The following is a 22,387-nucleotide window of genomic DNA, read 5'->3' as shown; positions in this document are numbered from 1 at the left end:
AGGGGCAGGGTGGGATGGGGGGAGGGGAGGGCAGTAGGGGCAGGGTGGGATGGGGAGGGCAGTAGGGGAGGGAGGAGGGGGCAGTAGGGGCAGGGTGGGATGGGGAGGGCAGTAGGGGCAGGGTGGGATGGGGGGAGGGCAGTAGGGGCAGGGTGGGATGGGGGGAGGGCAGTAGGGGCAGGGTGGGATGGGGAGGGCAGTAGGGGCAGGGTGGGATGGGGGCTGGAGATCCCTGCCGACGTGAGTCTGGAGGTGAGCCCGCCTGGCCAGGAGAGGGCGCTGGAGGCTGGCAGAGCTGCTTAGGTGTCACTGGTTCTCGCCCTGAAGAAGAAGAAGGAGAAGAAGAAGACATGTTGAAGCCAGGAGGTCTGGGACAGCGTGGAGAGGATGAACGCGCCGTTCCTGTCACACTAGTTCCATCTCCTCTACACCATCCAACACTTCCTGATTCGAAGCGGTAGTGACAGTATCATGTGATCAACGAGGAGGAAGTTAAGTGTACTTCCTGTCTAGGAGGTGATGGATGGATTGTGGAGGTGATGACATCATCAGCGGGTTAGAAGTGACAATCAGGAAGAGGAACTGCACTGCCTGAGGAGAACTCTGAGGGTGAATAAAGTCGCCCAAATTGTCAACATTCTAGAGCGCTCTAGACTTTATTCACCAAAAATGCATAAATGATGCTGCTTAATTTTGTAGCCAATCAGAGTGTTGTTGCTAGGTAGATACCACATAAAACACTTTGAACACTCTAGGTGGTGAGTGTTCCGGACCACTTTGGCAGTCGGTGATTTAAATATCAACTGACTGTGTTTGAATTGGGAGCTGAATAGAGCAGAGTCATTCAAGGGCAGTGCAGACGAATCCTTTGGCCAATCAGAACCATCGTCAAATACATTAGTTCAACCGATCAGGCATGAAAGTAGCAGAAGCAACGGTCACATGGTCTCGTCACTGTTGAAATGAGGGGACATAGAAGACTCTCATTGGATGATATGGAAAGATGCTTGTGATGTCATGAGGAAGTGAGCTGAGCCTGTCTGTCTGTCTGCCTGTCTGTCTGCCTGTCTGCCTGTCTGTCTGCCTGCCTGCCTGCCATTCATGAGACGACGACGACGACAACAACAGCAGCAACAACAACAACAACAACAAATGATGCAATGGTCAAACACACACTGTTCCTTTCTCCTCTCCTCCCTCCTGTCCTCTCCTCCAGTCCTTCTCTCGCTTCCTCCTCAACACTCATTGGAGGATTAGATCTAGGTTCTGCCCCTTCCATCTTTTCCTCCAATGCTTTTTGAGAAGTAAGGAAGGAGAGGATGGAGGAGAGGAGTGAAGGATGGAGGAGAGGAGAGGAGAAAGGCTGATGCACATGATCATGCTTGAGTGACAGAGAACGTGGCCAATAGCATGGTAGGAATGCTCTGGTCATGTGACTGGTCACAGCCACCAATCAGAAGATTCTGAGTCTTCTGAGTTTTCAGTGGATGAGGGAATTTATTGGCTTCTGTTTGAAATAGAATCTTCACTACTTGTTCACCTACTTCCTGATATGAATTTGAGAGTTGCCAAGCAACAAAAACAAGCAAAAACAAGCTGTCTGAATCAAACTGACATTCAACAGACTGAACCTTTAAACTGGAGCTATGGCACCAGAGAACAACGGGCCGCACACACCCACGCACGCGCACACACACCATGCTACAGCAGCACACTCCAGAGCAGACTGGATAGTACTCCACAAGAAGAAAGAAGAAGAAAGCCAAAAACCAGCAAAACCAAACCAGCGAGAAGACCAACACTGCAGACACACACACACACACACACACTTGTGGACCTTTACAATGACGTACACGTTGGGGGTTCTGCGAAGAGTAACCTTCCTGTTTCTAAAGTGGTGCTGGTCTGTCCTAGAGGGGGTGTGTGCTACAGCGCCCCCCACTGGCCAGGCCCCTGCCTGTCAGGAGCAGCAAATGCAGCCCAAGCTGTCCAGGAGAACAACGACAACAACAACAACATGTACAATAATCAAACTGAACATCAGTTATCATCACCATCATGGTTCCACACGCAACCAACCCTCACGCATTTAGCTGATGACACACACACACACACACACACACACACACACACACACACACACACACACACACACACACACACATGACACAGCCACAGAGAGCTTCCCAGAAGTGGCCTAGTGAGCTGTTCTCAAGGTGCATCTCATCAAAACAAGGTCAGTCTAGCCAGAGACAGCTAGCTAAACAGTTACCCAGAGACAACTAGCTAAAACAGTTACCCAGAGACAGCTAGCTAAAACAGTTACCCAGAGACAACTAGCTAAAACAGTTACCCAGAGACAGCTAGCTAAAACAGTTACCCAGAGACAACTAGCTAAAACAGTTACCCAGAGACAACTAGCTAAAACAGTTACCCAGAGACAGCTAGCTAAAACAGTTACCCAGAGACAACTAGCTAAAACAGTTACCCAGAGACAACTAGCTAAAACAGTTACCCAGAGACAACTAGCTAAAACAGTTACCCAGAGACAGCTAGCTAAAACAGTTACCCAGAGACAGCTAGCTAAAACAGTTACCCAGAGACAACTAGCTGTTCATATCCCTCATTAGAACAGCTGAATAGCTACATTAACTACCGTATGTCTGTCTGCCTGTCTGTCTGTCTCTCTGTCTGCCTGTATCTGCCTGCCTGTCTGTCTGTCTGCCTGCCTGCCTGCCTGTAACTTTCAGATAAGAGACGGTAACATGAAGTAGGTCACAGACAGACAGAATGAATCATGGAAGTGGAAGTGCATCGTCATGGTTAATCTCCTTGTGGTTTGAGGTGATGGTAGTACAGCACAGCTACGGAGATGTTACCTACACACACACATACAGTCCAAGGAGAAGGCTGGAGACAGGAGCCTACAGCATCTCTAGATCAGGAGAGGCTGGTGGAGGTAGAAATCGGAGGACAGGCTCGTTGTCAGGTGTGGAACGGAATGAGATCACACACACACGTAGGGGACCGCTCACACTCCTCCATTTCTGACTTATCGTTCCTCCTCTCCTCTCTCGTTCAGACGGGGGGGGAGAGGAGAGAGATCTCCCTCTATCACGACACCACGTGTGTTTGACACCAGTCCTCACTCCATCCCATGCGTTACAACAAGCCCCGTCCTCCGATTTCTACCTCCGCCGGCCTCCCCTGGGCCTGATGGGAATGGCTATCACAGTTGGGTGGTGCGGTATGGAGGCGGTCACACAGAGAATAAGCAGCAGAGCCGTGTGTCATGGCGGTAAACAGCGAGAATAAATCACCTTTTCCTCTTCTTCTCCGGGTCTGTGATGCGGGGCTTCTGTTTGTCCGTCTGCAGCGTGGTCTTGGGCGTGGAGTTGGACAGCCTCTCTTCTCTGTGTCTCTTACGGGCGCTGGGGAGACAACAGAGGTGGAGACGGGGGTGGGGTGAGTCGGTTAGTAGAGCAGTTTACCACCGTGGTTGGGACGGGCTGGGAATGGAGACTCCAATACAGAGTACAACCCCCCCTCTCCCCCCTGACTCACTTGGTGCCTCCCTCTGCGTCCTGCTCCTTACAGGGGGGGTCTGTCCCCGCCTTGCGCCCGCCCTCCTCCTCCCCATTGTCCCCCTCCTCCAGACAGGAGACACGGTTGCCGTTGAACTGGGGCGGGGGGGGCGGGGAAGGGGACGGGGAGGGGGAGTCTGACACCTCGGACAACGGATCCTGGTCCTCCTTAGACAGCTCACGCCAGCGATTCTAAAATATGGGGGGGGGGGTGAGACAAGTAGAGGGAGAGGGGAAAGGGAGAGAGATAAAGAGAGATAAAGAGAGGGGTTAGCTGGATTCTAGTAAAAGAGGATTCGGCTATTGTGCGTCATGACAACGACATACTCCTCATCTCTTCGCTCTGCCATAACCACTACTCAGGTGTTCATATACAGGTACTCGGGGAGGAACAGTGTAGTCAGTCTAACACGTTGTGTTTACTACAGGTAAACAGGTGTTATTACAGGTAAACGAGTCGACAGGTGTGTCAGGTGACAGCTCACCTGTACAGAGGCGTCTCCAGAGATGCTCTTGGCTCCCTCCAGCACGGCCAGGTAGGAGAAGCGGAGCTGGTCGGGCGTCTGGATCAGGCCCATGCGGTACTTCCTCATGTCCAGCAGGATGCCCTTGATGTCCACCGTCGACGCCTCCTTCCTCTTGGCCATCTGAGCAGGGGAGGACGGTCAGGAGGCCTAGGTTAGTCCTAAGTCTAGTCTAGAGGACATTCAGCCTCTGTTCTAAAGACTAGGAGACTAGGTTAGTCCTAGAGGATAACCAGAGGAAACCGGACAAGAGAGGGGCTTACCAGGACCAGACAGGTGTCGACCAATGAGAAGGTCCCTGACCGGCCAATCCCGGCGCTGCAGTGCACCACGGCAGGGCCGTGCTCCGCCCCCAGCGAGCCAGACTCCCTCACGCGGAACAGGAAGTTGAGGAAGGACGCCGGGGATTCTGGGACGCCAAAGTCTGGCCACGTGGTGTAGTGGTAGTGGTAGATCTCTCTCTTCTCCTCCGTCTGAACGAGAGAATAGAGGGGAGGGGAGAAGGGGAGGGGAGGGGAGGGGAGGTGAGGAGAGGAGAGGAGAGAGAGGAACAACGACAGTCAGACATGGAGGAGTGTGGAGAGGTCCCCTACGTGTGTGATACCATTCCTCATTCTGTTCCATGTATGACGAGCCTGTCCTCCGATTTCTACCTCTACCAGCCTCCCCTGGCTTACACCTATTCTGACTCAGGTGTCCTAAGGTCTAGACCAGTGACCCTCAATCCAGGACGGTAGAGGGTAGGGGGGAGTAGGTAGGAGGGTAGGGGGGAGGTGGTAGAGGGTAGGAGGGAGTAGGTAGAGGGTAGGGGGGAGTAGGTAGAGGGTAGGGGGGAGGTGGTAGAGGGTAGGGGGGAGTAGGTAGAGGGTAGGGGGGAGGTGGTAGAGGATAGGGGGAGTAGGTAGAGGGTAGGGGGGAGTAGGTAGAGGGTAGGGGGAGTAGGTAGAGGGTAGGGGGAGGTGGTAGAGGGTAGGGGGGAGTAGGTAGAGGGTAGGGGGAGTAGGTAGAGAGTAGGGGGAGTAGGTAGAGGGTAGGGGGGAGTAGGTAGAGAGTAGGGGGGAGTAGGTAGAGGGTAGGGGGGAGTAGGTAGAGGGTAGGGGGGAGTAGGTAGAGGGTAGGGGGGAGTAGGTAGAGAGTAGGGGGGAGTAGGTAGAGGGTAGGGGGAGTAGGTAGAGGGTAGGGGGAGGTGGTAGAGGGTAGGGGGAGTAGGTAGAGGGTAGGGGGGAGTAGGTAGAGGGTAGGGGGGAGTAGGTAGAGGGTAGGGGGGAGTAGGTAGAGAGTAGGGGGAGTAGGTAGAGGGTAGGGGGGAGTAGGTAGAGGGTAGGGGGGAGTAGGTAGAGAGTAGGGGGAGTAGGTAGAGGGTAGGGGGAGGTGGTAGAGGGTAGGGGGGAGTAGGTAGAGGGTAGGGGAGAGTAGGTAGAGGGTAGGGGGGAGGTGGTAGAGGATAGGGGGAGTAGGTAGAGGGTAGGGGGGAGTAGGTAGAGGGTAGGGGGAGTAGGTAGAGAGTAGGGGAGAGTAGGTAGAGGGTAGGAGGGAGTAGGTAGAGGGTAGGGGGAGTAGGTAGAGAGTAGGGGGAGTAGGTAGAGGGTAGGGGGAGTAGGTAGAGGGTAGGGGGGAGTAGGTAGAGAGTAGGGGGAGTAGGTAGAGGGTAGGGGGGAGTAGGTAGAGGGTAGGAGGGAGTAGGTAGAGGGTAGGGGGAGTAGGTAGAGGGTAGGGGGAGTAGGTAGAGGGTAGGGGGAGTAGGTAGAGAGTAGGGGGAGTAGGTAGAGGGTAGGGGGGAGTAGGTAGAGGGTAGGAGGGAGTAGGTAGAGGGTAGGGGGGAGTAGGTAGAGGGTAGGGGGAGTAGGTAGAGGGTAGGGGGAGTAGGTAGAGGGTAGGGGGGAGTAGGTAGAGGGTAGGAGGGAGTAGGTAGAGGGTAGGGGGGAGTAGGTAGAGGGTAGGAGGGAGTAGGTAGAGGGTAGGGGAGAGTAGGTAGAGGGTAGGGGGGAGTAGGTAGAGGGTAGGGGGAGTAGGTAGAGGGTAGGGGGGAGTAGGTAGAGGGTAGGGGGGAGTAGGTAGAGGGAGTAGGTAGAGGGTAGGGGGGAGTAGGTAGAGGGTAGTAGGTAGAGGGTAGGGGGAGTAGGTAGAGGGTAGTAGGTAGAGGGTAGGGGGAGTAGGTAGAGGGTAGGGGGAGTAGGTAGAGAGTAGGGGGGAGTAGGTAGAGGGTAGGGGGAGTAGGTAGAGAGTAGGGGGGAGGTGGTAGAGAGTAGGGGGGAGTAGGTAGAGGGTAGGGGGGAGTAGGTAGAGGGTAGGGGGGAGTAGGTAGAGGGTAGGGGGGAGTAGGTAGAGGGTAGGGGGGAGGTGGTAGAGGGTAGGGGGAGTAGGTAGAGGGTAGGGGGGAGTAGGTAGAGGGTAGGGGGGGTCGGTTGAGGGTAGGGGGGAGTAGGTAGAGGGTAGGGGGAGGTGTAGGGGTAGGGGGAGGTAGGTAGAGGGTAGGGGGAGTATGTAGGCGTTACGTTTCTACTTACGCTTACGGTGTCTACTTAGCTTTACTTTGTCTACTTACTCTTTACTTTGTTTCTAGGTTTTCTGTACTCTTTACTTTTTCTTATTACTCTCTACTTTTCTACTTACTCTTTACTTTTTTTCTACTTACTCTTTACTTTTTTCTACTTACTCTCTACTTTTCTACTTACTCTTACTTTTTCTACTTACTCTTTACTTTTTCTACTTACTCTTTACTAGTTAGGTAGAGGGTAGGGGGGAGTAGGTAGAGGGTAGGGGGGAGGTGGTAGAGGGTAGGGGGGAGTAGGTAGAGGGTAGGGGGGAGGTGGTAGAGGGTAGGGGGAGTAGGTAGAGGGTAGGGGGGAGTAGGTAGAGGGTAGGGGGGAGTAGGTAGAGAGTAGGGGGGAGTAGGTAGAGGGTAGGGGGAGTAGGTAGAGGGTAGGGGGAGTAGGTAGAGGGTAGGGGGAGTAGGTAGAGGGTAGGGGGGAGTAGGTAGAGGGTAGGGGGGAGGTGGTAGAGAGTAGGGGGGAGGTGGTAGAGAGTAGGGGGAGTAGGTAGAGGGTAGGGGGAGTAGGTAGAGAGAAGGTGGTAGAGGGTAGGGGGAGTAGGTAGAGGGTAGGGGGGAGTAGGTAGAGAGTAGGGGGGAGGTGGTAGAGAGTAGGGGGGAGTAGGTAGAGGGTAGGGGGGAGTAGGTAGAGGGTAGGGGGGAGGTGGTAGAGGGTAGGGGGAGGTGGTAGAGGGTAGGGGGGAGTAGGTAGAGGGTAGGGGGGAGTAGGTAGAGGGTAGGGGGAGTAGGTAGAGGGTAGGGGGGAGTAGGTAGAGGGTAGGGGGAGTAGGTAGAGGGTAGGGGGGAGTAGGTAGAGGGTAGTGGGTAGAGGGTAGGGGGGAGTGGGTAGAGGGTAGGGGGTAGATTTGGGATTCAGAAATGATGACGAATTGAATCGGCAGCTCGATGACATGCAATCCATGATGAAGCTGATGATGATGAAGAACTCACGTTGGCGTTCAGCAGCTGCAGGACTCTGGTGGTGTAGTAGGACTTGACGTCTTCTGACAGCAACGTGACGACGAAGCGCGTGTCCCTGAAGGACATCTCCCTCTCGCCCTGCGTCGGCCAGTACTGGGCACACTTCTCCTGGAGGGGGGGGAGGGGAGGAGAGCAGTCAGCTTAGGTCAGTCCAGTGGAGGAGAAGGGGGGAGGGAGGGAGGGGAGAGCAGTCAGCTTAGCTCAGTCCAGTGGAGGAGAAGGGGGGAGGGAGGAGAGAGCAGTCAGCTTAGCTCAGTCCAGTGGAGGAGAAGGGGGGAGGGAGGGGTAGGGGGAGGGAGGGAGGGAGGGGAGTAGAGCAGTCAGCCTTGTTCACCCCAACTTACCAAGGCGACTGTCTTCCCTTTATTTATACAGGAAACAAGATTTTAAAAATAAATAAATTCTTATTATTAACTCTAAAACTCTCTGAATTACAAGGGGAACTCTCTGAATCACAAGGTCTACTGAGAAAGCCTTGAGATCTTTTCATTGTATTAAATTGCTTTAGCAATTTTATATACAGTCTATATACGGTATATATACACAAAAACAATTGACCAAGGCTTTCTCAGTAGACGCAGTGACTCAGATGTGGGTAGAGATTAGGGTTCACTTCAGAGAGATCAGATGCCCCATGACATCACTCCTGTCAGACGAGAGGGAGACAAGATTGTCATGGTAACGCCGCTAAAACAAACAACTTCTTCCTTGTTAAAGACGAACGGCAGAGTTCCTTATGCTCTGCTCTGTCCAGGACGCTGGGGATCTCATGACCCAACACAAGCTCTGTGTGTGTGTGTACATAGTATGATGTGTGAGCATACATATTAGCATGCTGTGTGTGTGTGTGTGTGTGTGTGTGTGTGAGTGTATATATAGCATGGTGTGTGTGTGTGTGTGTGTGTGTGTGTATGTGTGTGTGTACATAGTATGGTGTGTGTGTGTGTGTGTGTATATAGTATGGTGTGTGTGTGTGTGTGTGTGACTTGTTACCAACACATAACCCAGGGGGGTTAAAGGGAGGGGTGTGGCCACCAGTGATGTCACAGTGATGTCACTCACCGATCCCTTCTCTATGACTCTGTTCAACATGATGACCGCCTTGCTCTTCTGCTCCCACACCATCAACCAGAAGTGTCCACACGTGTTCCTCAGAGGGCCCTGCACACATGCGCGCACGCACGCACACACACACGCGCACACACACACACACACACACACACACACACACACACACACACACACGCACACACACACGCACACCTTTAGTATTCACTCAGACACATGTAATATGTACAGCCAGCCAGCCACACAGACAGTTAGTTAGCCAGACAGACAGATAGATAGTTAGCCAGACAGACAGTTAGCCAGACAGACAGTTAGTCAGACAGACAGTTAGTCAGACAGACAAACAGTCAGACAGACAGTCAGACAGAGAGTTAGTCAGACAGACAGACAAACAGTCAAACAAACAGACAGACAGTCAATCAGACACAGCCAGACAGACATTCAGACAGACAGACATTCAGACAGACAGTCAGACAGTTAGTCAGACAGACATTCAGACACAGACAGTTAGTCAGACAGACAGACAGTCAGCACTCAGCTGTTTCCTCCTCAGCACCCTGTTGATAACCCTGTACGTAATAGTCCACTTCCTGTTAGTGGTCACTTTCTGTTAGTGGTCACTTTCTGTTAGTGGTCAATTCCTGTTAGTGGTCACTTCCTGTTAGTGGTCACTTCCTGTTAGTGGTCACTTCTCTGTAAAACATTGCTGTTGTTTCTGTTTCCATGGAATCTAGCTACTTGAATGAAGTAATGAGATTATTACTAACTAGAACTCTCTTTCTCCAATAACATTATACGTGTTAACAACATCTAAACTCTCAAACGGTTTCTCTCCCACAATCTAATGTCACATCATTATCAATGTCTTCTATTGAGTTTACAGCAGGGAGCTTTAGCATCCTCCATAGGACTGCATAGAGGATGATGCTATTGGCTAGCACCCACCTAGCATGGTAGCATCCTCCATAGGATTGCATAGAGGATGACATTTACACTTACATGTTTGGCATTTAGCAGACGCCTTTATCGAAAGCGACTTAAAACAAATACATTTGTCTAAGTAAGTGAATCACCTATCCATCATTCATCGCAAGAAAAAGTAATCTATGCTCGGGCCAGGGACCATCATAATGCTAGAGGAAGGAAAAATTAAGATTTTTATTTTAGATAAATTATTTATCATTTAAATAACATTTTACATTAAAAAATAAATAAATAATTACAGTAGAGGAACTGTACAGGAGGGATGCCTAGTGCATGCCATGACACAGCCTACGAGTGTAATCTGGACATCTGTGAGAGAAAAGCAGTCTCTCCACCTCTCTTCATATCGTTGGCCTCATAGCCTCATAGCCAACGTCATGCTTCACTTGTGATCAGCCAAGCCATCTTTGTATGTGGTGTCAAAAATGCCTATGTCAACGAGATGACTTGGGCAGATAGTGATTTTGGAATGTAACAAGCATTCTGATAGGCTGATGGCTGATGGCAATAGTGCACAGTGAATCAGCAGTGTTAGGAGAGTAGAGTCAGGCAGATATCTCAATTTGGCCAAAATATGACCGCAATATGGCAATTATGCTATGAGGATAACGATATGACTTTCTGGGAGGACCTGTAGACCAAAGACTCACCTGAGACAAGATGTAGCTCCTCTGGGCTTCCTCCATGACCAGCAGACTGGCGTTTATGTAGTCGTTGTCTGTGCTCTCCAGCTTCACCCGGCTGTGGTCGACTGGAGGGGAACAAGACATCCAAACATCTTAAGCCTGGTACACACAAAGATTTTCTAAATCTTAACAGATTTTTTATCTGAGAGAGACCCCACACATGAAGATAAAAAAATCATGGATTGAACAGTTTTGATTGTATTGCGTGTGGTGTGCTCCGATATTCTCAATACAGCACACCACAGACATAAAGATCTGTCCTAGGCTACGACAGTCTAGAGTCTCGTCCCCCAAATCAGAAATCTTGCGTGATCAGGGTAGCAGTACCCTGACTGACCTGTACGAGGCAGCCATGTGCGACAGGGCAAATAAAATGCTGAAGAACGGAAAGAAGAAGACGATTGGCTACATTCCATTCCACGTCACAATCGGACTTGGGAGTTGTAAATTTCGCCCACACACAAGAGGACTTTTGTTCGTAAATATTGAACACGATTAATATTTACGATTGTCGGCCCCGACCATTTTCCGAGCAGATTGTCGGGAGAAACTCCATCAAACTTTATTTCAGTCTACGGTGACATATGTTTATTTAACCTTCTAGGAGTGCCACGGGTGACTTTATTCACCAAAAAAAGACATGTATGGCTGCGTTCGTAAATTCGCTCTGGATGATCAGCACTCATGGAATGCCTCGTCCCTTCATGACTTTGAATCCAGTGTGCGCTCCGGCGCTCTCAGAGCGAATTTACGAACACAGCCTGTAAGACAGGGCAGTGGGTGTCTAGCTTTCTGAACACAGCCTGTAAGACAGGGAGGGTAGTGGGTGTCTAGTGTTCAGTGACAGAAAGGCAGGTTCAGGTTGAATCGTCCTAGAATACCATAGAATACCGTAGAAAATAGACAGCATCCCAGCATCCTTGTGTCATGAGCCAAGCGGCACAACTCTCCAGCTAACAGCAGAGGCTGGTGGAGGTAGGACATTGGAGGGGGTTAAAGGAGGTGGAGGTCAGGGGTCAAGGTTAGGGTCAGGACTTACATGGACTGACGTCTCTGTATCTGTTCCGGTTGCGGTTCTCTGGGTATTTGGCCACTTTGAAGGGGCACTCGTGGGACTGGTTTCGTATTTCCTTTAGTTCACAGAGAGAAACAGGTTACAGCCTGTGAACAGCATCATCAAAACCTGACTCTCAGGTTTATTCAGGTCAAAACGTGCCGAAAAATACAGCACATTTCACTGGAACATGGTAATGGTTTTGCTTTCGTTTCTTCTATTGTAAATCAAAGATAGAGTCAGTTATCATTACTAAAAATCTAGTTTAATTTGCCTGGAAATGTTAACATCGTGGCGCAGAAACACCCTTCCATTCTTTGGGCAGAACCCTGCAGGTCACAGATGGCGGGGGGAGGCTGGGGGAGGTAGAAATCGGAGGACGTGTTTGATACCACCCCTACTACCCGTTGCGTTCTATGCATCACAATGAGCCTGTCTTCCAATTTCTACATGCAGCAGCCTCCCCCAGACAGATAGGTTAGATCATATCAAGGTCTTGAACAGCCATGATGTTATTGTGAGGGGTGGGGTTCCAACCGGGGGACCTCTTGCATGGACGGCACAGATGTAAACTGTTATACCAACATGTCATCCTCGTGGTATGAGGGTTCCATCTGGCCTTAGAAGTTGCAGGTAGGGCTACCTCGTCACAAAAGCGTTGATTCCAAATCACCCCCGCTACCTTATGACACGGCAGTGAACTACATTAAGCTTCTTTTATGTAACTCACCTGTGAGGTAACTAGCTATCTAGGCATCAGGGTGTTTGTTTAGGAGATAGGACTCTCAGATGATAGCTGTCATGTGCATTATTAGTTGGTTATTAGTCAAACAAGACAGCTACCAGCCAGCTGTAAACTGGTGACTGTAGGGTGCAAAAAATATAATTTCCCCTGGATCAATACTGAATAGGTACTTACCTTTCTACCTTTCAGCATTACCTACCTACATGTGCATCACCTACATATATAAATATACACCTACTAATATGTGTGCATGACAGCTCGCCTCTGGTCATATATGAGCCATCTCCAAAACAAGCAGGGCTTCCATACAGAGTATTACTAGTATTGTGTGTAATCGGCCCAACTGCCATTACAACTGGCTGTTGACAGCTGTGTTGACAGCTGAAGTCACCAAGCTATTTTGACAGCAAGATAAACCTCTTTTACAAGTCGTGAGGTTTCAGGGGAATTAATGTTGGCGGTGAGACTGACAGTTCAGACTATAGCGAGAAGAGATGTGTTCAAGTGTTGCTACATACACAGCTAGCTGGCAAAACTACCAACAAACCAACGTCAAGACCCCCAAACATTCAGGGTTAGCTCGATAGCTTGCTAGCACAGCTATTAGAAATGCGTGCGTAGCTTGCTAGTTTGTGCTAAGCTAAGCTAACAAACTCACTATGTATAGATTCTGCCACCGGCTCTCCGAATCCATGTCTTCAAATTCCTGGTCCATTTTCAAAGTGACGATGCTATCGTTAGAATAAATCTAGTCGATTACTTTTGTTTATTTAACTCATTACTTGGCTAGAAAAAGCCATTCGCTATTAAAACAAAAAAAACAAACAAACAAACAAACAAAAAAAAGAAATCCGGCTAACAGACTGTTTGCCCGTGCAGTTGACATCTAATACGAGAAACATGTGCGCATGCGCCATGAGGGGTCTTTCGGGAACTGTCAAATAACAAAGATATTGAAAGTCACAAGAGATCAACTTCCAGTTTTATCTAAAGTTCAGTTTACACGCTGTTTCAAACACAACAGTAGTAGAAGAGCAGCGCTTGAATACAGTTGCAGTAATAACACTTTTATATATATATTTTTAAATTCATTGTCCTATTATGTATGTTAAATGTTTATCTATCTATCTATATATATATGTCTATTGCCATTTTAAAAAATGTTTTTATTACTATCCTTCTTTTTCTGTATTTTTTTTAATGCTATGTAAAGCACTTTGAATTGCCCCTGTTGTATGAAATGTGCTATACAAATAAACTTGCCTTGCCTAGAAAAATGGCGTTGACCATTGCCACTTTTTACACCGCAAAGTAAAATCTCACGCATTTGTGCAGGTTCCTATGGAGGACCAAGTCTGCCAAAATTAACAATAAATATATAGACACATAAATGAATGTATGAACAAATACACATACAAATACACACAGTATAACGCAATACATTTCTATATGTATTTATTCTTTTCCACATTTATTCTTTCTTTTCCACATTCATTCTTTCTTTTCCACATTGTTTTCCACATTCATTCTTTCTTTTCCACATTGTTTTCCACATTCATTCTTTCTTTTCCACATTCATTCTTTCTTTTCCACATTCATTCTTTCATTCTTTCTTTTCCACATTCATTCTTTCTTTTCCACATTTATTCTTTCTTTTCCACTTTATCAGTAATGTATGCAAATATCTGGGGGCGTATCTTGCATGTTGTCCACGCCCCTACGCATTTTCATTGGTTGATACTGCGCGTGACGTATGAAAGCAGCGACGCTGTTATTACCACAGCCTCTTTCTCCCTATAATTTCCATGGAATCCCAAACTATGTCTATGACATCCCAAGCTATTCCCGTGTTGTCCCCTTTCACACATGTCGGCAATGGTCTATACTAGTCCATCAGCACTGTATGGGAAAACTTGGTGATAACCACAATACCAGTTGACTCAATTAGACATATACGCTCTGGGCTATGCGCGATGCAAGACAGCTGAGAGTGTCTCCACTGCGTTTATATCACAAAATGTACATTTGATAAGTAAAAGTAAGCTAGCTAAGTAAGTTATCTAGCTGACTATGACTGGAAACGAAGTACTATCCAGTTAGAATTATAGAAGATCTAGTTGTGTTTTCCTGCTGGTCTCGCTGCCTGGGTTTGAACAGACTTGTGGTGACTAAAAATGGCTTTCCACCCAAAAAAAAAAAAAATAACATATATATGCGATATATCATACCTCCACTATGATTCATATGCCCTAACCCTTTTATTTTATTTTAAAAACATGCTATGATTGGAAATTAGAGTGTCTGCTCTCGGCTGAGGGCTTCATCACGTCTCGCGCAGTATCAACCAATGAAAATGCGCAGGGGCGTGGACAACATGCTGCATACATTACTGATAAAGCATACATTACTGATAAAGCGAAAGACAATGTTGTTTTCACCTAGCTATTCACATAGAATAGTTTGTCTTTGTCATTGTCAGATGTGTATGCAAATATAGGGGCGTATCTTGGACGCACTCTACGCATTTTCATTGGTTGATACTGCGCGTGACGTGGTAAAGCACTCAGCCAAGATCCAGGTACTAACACGGCCCAACCCTGCTTAGCTTCTGAGGTCGGACGAGATCGGGCGTATTCAGGCTAGTATGGCCGTGAGCAACAGGACCATGACCCAAAGCATCCATAAGACCCAGCCTGGAGCATTGTTGTTGATGTAACTTTATTAAATATGCGGGATAAAGCACTCTATTTGTGGGTAGAATATGCACAAGGTGTCCTGGATGAAGGGAGAAGTGTGTTTCAATGAATTCTAACTTTATTGGGGGCATATGGCACTCTATATGGGGGTAAAAAGTGAATTGGAACTGCTCTCATTCGATGGAGGCCTCCATAAATTGGTAGACGCTTCATTCTTGTGGGTGAAAATGGTAGTGACAGCCCAGCACAGCAAAGCATCCATAAGACCCAGCCTGGAGCATTCTTGTTGATGTAACTTTATTAAATATGCGGGATAAAGCACTCTATTTGTGGGTAGAATATGCACAAGGTGTCCTGGATGAAGGGAGAAGTGTGTTTCAAAAGAGTACCTGAACATTTCATTACCATCTGGGTGGGCAAATTCTAGATGTGATTTTTTTATTCCTATACATCCCTAGAAAAGTCTGGGAAAATGCCTATTTTAAGTAGATAATGTATAATTTGTATATTTAAACTTTAAAATTCTGAAAACAATAAATGTACCCATCCATGGGTTTGACCTTTCATCTTTTTTTTGTGGACCTGAATGCAGGACACTGAGGCCGAGGCAGATGAAAGGTCAAACCCATGGATGGGGTACATTTATTGTTTTCTGAATTTTTATGTTTAAATATACACATTATACATTATATATAATTTGTATTGTAATCTGTAAAATATACAGACTTTTCCAGAATAGATATCTAATCAGTAAAAACTAATCTAAAACTAATCTAAGCAAGCCTTTAGAATATGGATAATAACACATACAATACATACAAATCTTACTTACTCCTCTTACTGTAGGCTATTGTCTTTATATAATGTGTGCATATAATGCACTTTGAATTGCCCTTGTCGTATGACATGTGCTATACAAATAAACTTGCCTTGCCTAAACCCTTTTGGAAGGTTTTGTTTATGTCCAGGTTTCACACATCTCTGTAGTTACATGTTCAGTGAGTGAGTCTAGTTGCTGGTGACCGCTAGGACCATAGGCAGATGCCTTGTTGGTAAGTAATTTGTTCAAAGCAAAAAAATAAAATAAAGTGTGTGTTTACCCCCTCAAATAAATTAACTTAGCCCCAGTCAGATCCATATTTAGAGGTAAGTTACCTCAGGTAACTTTAGCTAGCAAGCTAGTTTAGAGTTAGTGGTAATGTTTATCTAGCTAGTTACTAAGCATCCTTATTACATTTATTTTGAACTTATATTCTCAATTGACTTTCACATTGATCTAATTACAGTTTTTCCCAATTGCTAAAACACAAAAGCCAATTCTCTAAACCAAATGACCAGTTCTCTAAACACATTTAATAAAACTAGCTCCCATTTGCCAAAACCATAAACACATTTCACATGAAGACACAATTCACAAAACACAATCCTCCTTTTCTCATAAGTCTAAACACATTTTGTCTTGCTAAAACACAAGTTGCAAAAAACTCTGCTCAAATTCTCAAATTAAAGCTCATGTGATGCAAAATGCTTGCCACAGTCAGCAAAATTTGAACACAATGAACACACCTAGCTTCATTCATTAAACATAACGACTCAAAATGTAAGACACTTGTTGCAAATGATTGTGGTGTGTGTGTGTGTGTGTGTGTGTGTGTGTGTGTGTGTGTGTGTGTGTGTGTGTGTGTGTGTGTGTGTGTGTGTGTGGGTGTGTGTGCGTGTGTGTGCGTGTGTGTGGTATAGTTCCATAAATAAATAAATAAAACATCACACCCTGAACATTGTTTTCAGTGAGTATTGTTGTGTGTAATGGATCCTCTGTAGTGTTTGCATTGAGTTGTGATACAGTACAGTAGTGTACATGTTACGGTACATGTGGGAATACAGTACATGTGGGAAAACTAGGGTTAGGGTTAGGTGCTAGGGTGCTAGGGTTAAGGTTAGGGTTAGGATTAGGGGTAGGGTTAGGGTTAGGGTTAGGGTTAAGGTTAGGGTTAGACATGCCAGCATGTACCAAGTCACCCTAGCACCTAACCCTAACCCTAGTTTTCCCACATGTACCGTATTCCCACATGTACCGTAACATACATACTGTATTTTCTGTAGATTTACATATTGTTCATATGAAACACACACACATCTATGAATGCCCAATACTCTACAGTGATATATTCTGAGAACAGATACTGTAAGGTTTCTAAAAATGTGCTTTGGCAGTTGTGAAAAAAAAGAACATTCTCACACACTGAACATTGTGTTTTCAGTTGTTTTGTTGTAGTCTGTAATGATGCATATAGTGTTTACATTTTTGCAGGCTTTGAGCAGCTGTTTTGGTGTGAAAGTTTGAGTTTTGAAGAGAGAAGGTGTGGTTTTGCTTATGTAGCTTTAGAAAAGTGTGTTGTGTTTAGAGTTTTGGGGAAATGGAGGGAAGTTTTGTGAAATGTGTTTTAGCAATTGAGAAAAACTGTATAATCAAAGCTGTAAAGAAAATACAGGTGATGAACAAGAATAGAAATGAAAGAACCAAACTAAGATTGTTTTCGCCAATAGCTATGAAATACATCTCTTAAAAATGTCTGCAAATGCTGAATCACAAAACACGGAATGTACACTATTTTCACTGTCACTGTCGAAATACAGTATTATGTCTGAAAAATAACACTGGCTACAATTGTGTGTGCATGTGTATGCCTGTCTACACAACACATGAAGCACAGAATGTGACAGTGTGTGTACCTCAAATGTACTTTTTGAAGTTGCTGCATACTTTCTGTACAGAGCAAGAACATTAAGAAATGGTCACATCTAATGTCTTCCCTGGCAATGCATCTAGTCTGTTTCATTTCATTGTATATATTCTGCTAATATTTTCTAGACATGTCAATATGATTACTGCAAATAGTGAAAATACCACCGCTCATCCATTATCAGACTTTGCTGAGGTGCTGGAACTGAAGAGTGTCAATAGAGTGCAAAATAACAGTCACTCAAACACTGTGCAAAAAAACTGTTTATTCTGAGCTTTCTGTCATATATTATAGGAATATGATTACTGCAAAAATGCACCAAATCATTTTGTTTTGAACGTGTTCTTCACCGTTTTGAACACAGTATGTTAACAATGAAAAAATTTCAACTTTGTAGCTTTTATCACGTCACGCGCGGTATCAACCAATGAAAATGCGTGGGGCATCAACCAATGAAAATGCGTGGGGCGAGGACAACATGCAAGACACGCCCCTATATTTGCATACATTACTGATAATCGGGGAAAGAATGAAAGCATGAATGTGGAAAAGAAAGAATGAATGTGGAAAACAATGTGGAAAAGAAAGAATGAATGTGGAAAACAATGTGGAAAAGAAAGAATGAATGTGGAAAAGAAAGAATAAATGTGGAAAAGAATAAATACATAGAAATGTATTGCGGTATACTGTGTGTATTTGTATGTGTATTTGTTCATACATTCATTTATGTGTCTATATATTTATTGTTAATTTTGGCAGACTGGGTCCTCCATAGGTTCCGTCCTCATGTTCTACCTTCCCCTCCCTGAATGTGGAAGGGAATGCATCAGAACCAGCCCAGTGGTGGTGGTCTGTAGTGTGTGAAGCCCAGTATGGTGGGGGTCTGTAGTGTGTGAAGCCCAGTATGGTGGGGGTTTGTAGTGTGTAAAGCCCAGTATGGTGGGTCTGTAGTGTGTGAAGCCCAGTATGGTGGAGGTCTGTAGTGTGTGAAGCCCAGTATGGTGGAGGTCTGTAGTGTGTGAAGCCCAGTATGGTGGTGGTCTGTAGTGTGTGAAGCTCAGTATGGTGGGGGTCTGTAGTGTGTAAAGCCCAGTATGGTGGGGTCTGTAGTGTGTAAAGCTCAGTATGGTGGGTCTGTAGTGTGTGAAGCCCAGTATGGTGGGTCTGTAGTGTGTAAAGCTCAGTATGGTGGGGGTCTGTAGTGTGTGAAGCCCAGTATGGTGGGGGTCTGTAGTGTGTGAAGCCCAGTATAGTGGGTCTGTAGTGTGTGAAGCCCAGTATAGTGGGTCTGTAGTGTGTAAAGCCCAGTATGGTGGGGGTCTGTAGTGTGTGAAGCCCAGTATGGTGGGGTCTGTAGTGTGTAAAGCTCAGTATGGTGGGGGTCTGTAGTGTGTGAAGCCCAGTATGGTGGGGGTCTGTAGTGTGTGAAGCCCAGTATGGTGGGGGTCTGTAGTGTGTGAAGCCCAGTATGGTGGGTCTGTAGTGTGTGAAGCCCAGTATGGTGGGGGTCTGTAGTGTGTGAAGCCCAGTATGGTGGGGGTCTGTAGTGTGTAAAGCCCAGTATGGTGGGTCTGTAGTGTGTGAAGCCCAGTATGGTGGGGGTCTGTAGTGTGTAAAGCCCAGTATGGTGGGGGTCTGTAGTGTGTAAAGCCCAGTATGGTGGGTCTGTAGTGTGTAAAGCCCAGTATGGTGGGGGTCTGTAGTGTGTGAAGCCCAGTATAGTGGGGGTCTGTAGTGTGTGAAGCCCAATATGGTGGGGGTCTGTAGTGTGTAGAGCAAATGGAGAGGAACAAAATTGCTCAGGAATGCTACCCTGAGGCCTGGGGAAACTTACAAAAAGTTGAATGGTGGAGATGAAAAAGCAGTCGATGGGACATCATCAGTCACTCTACAAAATTGGTCTATATCCAGGTGGCCAAAAAAGATTTCCCTTAATGGAAAAATAATCTCTCATATCCATAATAGTGTTTGCAACAATGAATTCAAGTGACACAGCAAAGAATGTTATCTGGCACCAGGTACAAACGGCCAAGAAGGAGAAAAAAAACCTGCATGTGGTTTTCTTAGATCTTGCCAATGCCTTCGGGTCAGTGCCTCATGAGATTTTGTGGACAGCGTTCAACTTCTTCCAAGTCCCAGAGGGCATCACAAGGCTGGTCAAAGCCTACTTCCAGGACCTCCAGTTTTGTGTTACAGCACAAGCCAGTACAACTGCATGGCAGCACCTCGAGATAGGCATAATGGCGGGCTGCACCATCTCTCCACTAATGGAGCTCATTATTCGAGCATCCCGATGGGTCGTTGGAGGGGAACGGTTGAAGAGCGGGCTGCGTCTTCCTCCAATCAGGGCGTACATGGATGACATGACGACAATAACAACAACAAACGCATGCACCAAACGCCTGCTGGATAAACTCCAGGGAAACATCAAATGGGCACGAATGGAGATTAAACCCAGCAAGTCCCGCAGTATCTCCATTGTCAAAGGCAAGCTCGCCAATGAGAGGTTCCACGTCAACAACGAGCCAATACCAACAGTTCTGGAGAAGCCTATCAAAAGCCTTGGCCGCTGGTATAGCGCAGAACTCAAAGACTCGAAGCAGGTGGAACAACTCAGGCAGGATACAATCAGTGGCCTCAAGCAGATCAACAACACTGCTCTCCCTGGGAAGCTGAAGCTGTGGTGCTTTCAGTTTGGGCTGCTGCCCCGTCTCATGTGGCCAATTTCCATCTACGAGGTCACACTATCCCATGCCAACCGGCTGGAGAGACTGGTGAATGCACAAGTGAGGAAGTGGCTTGGACTGCCGAGAGGCCTTAGCAGCATAGGCCTGTATGGCAACGGAGCCCTCTCCCTACCAATCTCAAGCCTGGTGGAGGAGTACAAATGTGCCAAATCAAGGCTGGAAATGACTCTCACAGAATCCCGGGATCCATTCGTCAGAGGTGCTGCTCCGATCCTAGCAACGGGGAGGAAATGGAAGCCATCTGCAGCAGTTGCGGTGGCAAAGACCGCCCTCAGACACCGGGATATAGTGGGGCATGTCCAACATGGCAGAGGGGGCCTTGGTTTGGAAACAACAACACCCACATGGCAAAAGGCTACTCCAACCGAACGGCGGAAGATGGTGGTTGAGGAGGTGCGCCACCAGGAGGAAGCAGCCAGGTGCGCCAAGGCAGTCTCCCAAGCCCAGCAAGGCCGCTGGATGAAGTGGGAGAGCGTGGAGAGGAGGAAAATCACATGGAACGAGCTGTGGAGCATGGAGTCTAATAGGCTAAGTTTCATCATCAGAGCCACATATGATGTCCTGCCCTCTCCTACCAACCTACATCTCTGGTATGGAGAGGACCCAGCCTGTCTCCAGTGTGCAGCCCCAGCATGCCTCAAACACATCTTGGTGGGTTGCAAGACCAGTCTAACTCAAGGAAGATACACCTGGCGCCACAACCAAGTGCTAAAGTGCTTGGCTGCCGAACTTGAGCACAAGAGGGTAACCACCAACGCCATGCCTCTAAATGCCCAGACTACCTTTCCACGGAAAACAATCTTCATCCGGGAAGGGGAGAAACAGCGGACCAAGCCATCACCTCCAGACTCAGGCCCACTGAACGCAGCCCGGGATTGGGAAATGCGGGTAGACCTCAGCCAGAGGCTCACCTTCCCACCCGAAATTGCAGCGACCAACCTGCGCCCAGACCTAGTCCTCTGGTCCAAGTCCTGCCGGCGTGTCTTCATCGTAGAACTGACGGTCCCATGGGAGGAGGCCATCGATGAGGCATTCGAACGGAAGAGGCTGCGGTATGCCAACTTAGCAGTCGAAGCAGAGGGGCGGGGCTGGAACGTGAAGGTGTGGCCAGTGGAGGTGGGCTGCAGAGGCTTTGTAGCCAGCTCCACCACAAGGCTCCTGAGGGCAGTAGGGATCAGAGGACAGGCCCAACGGAAGGCAATTAAAGAACTGTCCACTGCAGCAGAACGGAGCAGTCACTGGCTGTGGCTGAAACGTAGGGACCCAACATGGGCTCCCAAATGACCACGTGGTGCCACCGTGCGACACACACCCAGGCCTGATCAGCCTGTGGTGGGCCAACCTCGGCAGAGGGTGTCTTGTGATAACTGGCCGAAACACCCAATGAGGTCGGGGACCACAACTGAAGATGTGTCGTACTGGTGGCACCACGTGATCATTGCCAAATTCCACTCCACCCAAGAGGACATCTCCAACTCCACTCAGTCAATTGTTGTGCTAATTATTTAGGGATTTTAACATCTAGTCCTATTAAGAATCCTGCAACAATGAATTCAAGTGACACAGCAAAGAAAGTGGCTGGAAATGTGTTTATTTGGTTTTACTATAAAGCATAGTTTAGTGCAAATGGAGCATATGCATTGCAGTTTCTGCACCATCTTGTGGTAGCTGCATCAAGTTATGGGTATTTGTCACTGGCATGGACTGAGGAGTTTATCAGGATCAAGAGAAAATTATAACATTTGCTGAGTTGGTAGTGACATCCTAATCTAAACAGTGTGTAATTGATTCCTATGCAAATCAGAGACCCTATAAAAACTAAGATATGCATTCCAAAATTACATAAACTATAATCCTTGCATTAAGATGGACAATTTAAGTTAGGCAAAGCAAGTTTATTTGTATAGCACATTTCATACAACAGGGGCAATTATCTATATATATATATATATATAATATATATAGCATTAAAAGAAATACAGAAAAAGAAACATAGTAAGAAAACATTTAAATAGAAATAAAAATGGCAAGAATAGATACATAT

General features: G+C 47.1%; 1 protein-coding gene across 1 annotated transcript; it reads right to left on the bottom strand.

Annotated features, from left to right (window-relative positions):
- Window positions 1–203: 203 nt before the first annotated feature.
- On the bottom strand, window positions 204–12,871 carry ptpn2b (protein tyrosine phosphatase non-receptor type 2b; the record flags this gene model as incomplete). Its single annotated transcript, XM_080525724.1, has 10 exons — window positions 204–321; window positions 3,321–3,431; window positions 3,565–3,776; window positions 4,070–4,231; window positions 4,372–4,581; window positions 7,590–7,727; window positions 8,682–8,780; window positions 10,322–10,422; window positions 11,397–11,487; window positions 12,815–12,871. 10 exons carry the CDS (start codon window positions 12,869–12,871, stop codon window positions 300–302), a joined length of 1,203 nt encoding a protein of 400 aa, XP_080381850.1. The 3' UTR covers window positions 204–299.
- Window positions 12,872–22,387: the final 9,516 nt, after the last annotated feature.

This window comes from Nansenia antarctica (genome assembly GCF_963989245.1).
Source record: "Nansenia antarctica genome assembly, chromosome: 3".
In the NCBI taxonomy this organism is placed as follows: Eukaryota; Metazoa; Chordata; class Actinopteri; order Argentiniformes; family Microstomatidae; genus Nansenia; species Nansenia antarctica.
Note: the sequence above shows the minus strand (reverse complement) of the source record. Positions and strands in the feature narration are given on the sequence as shown.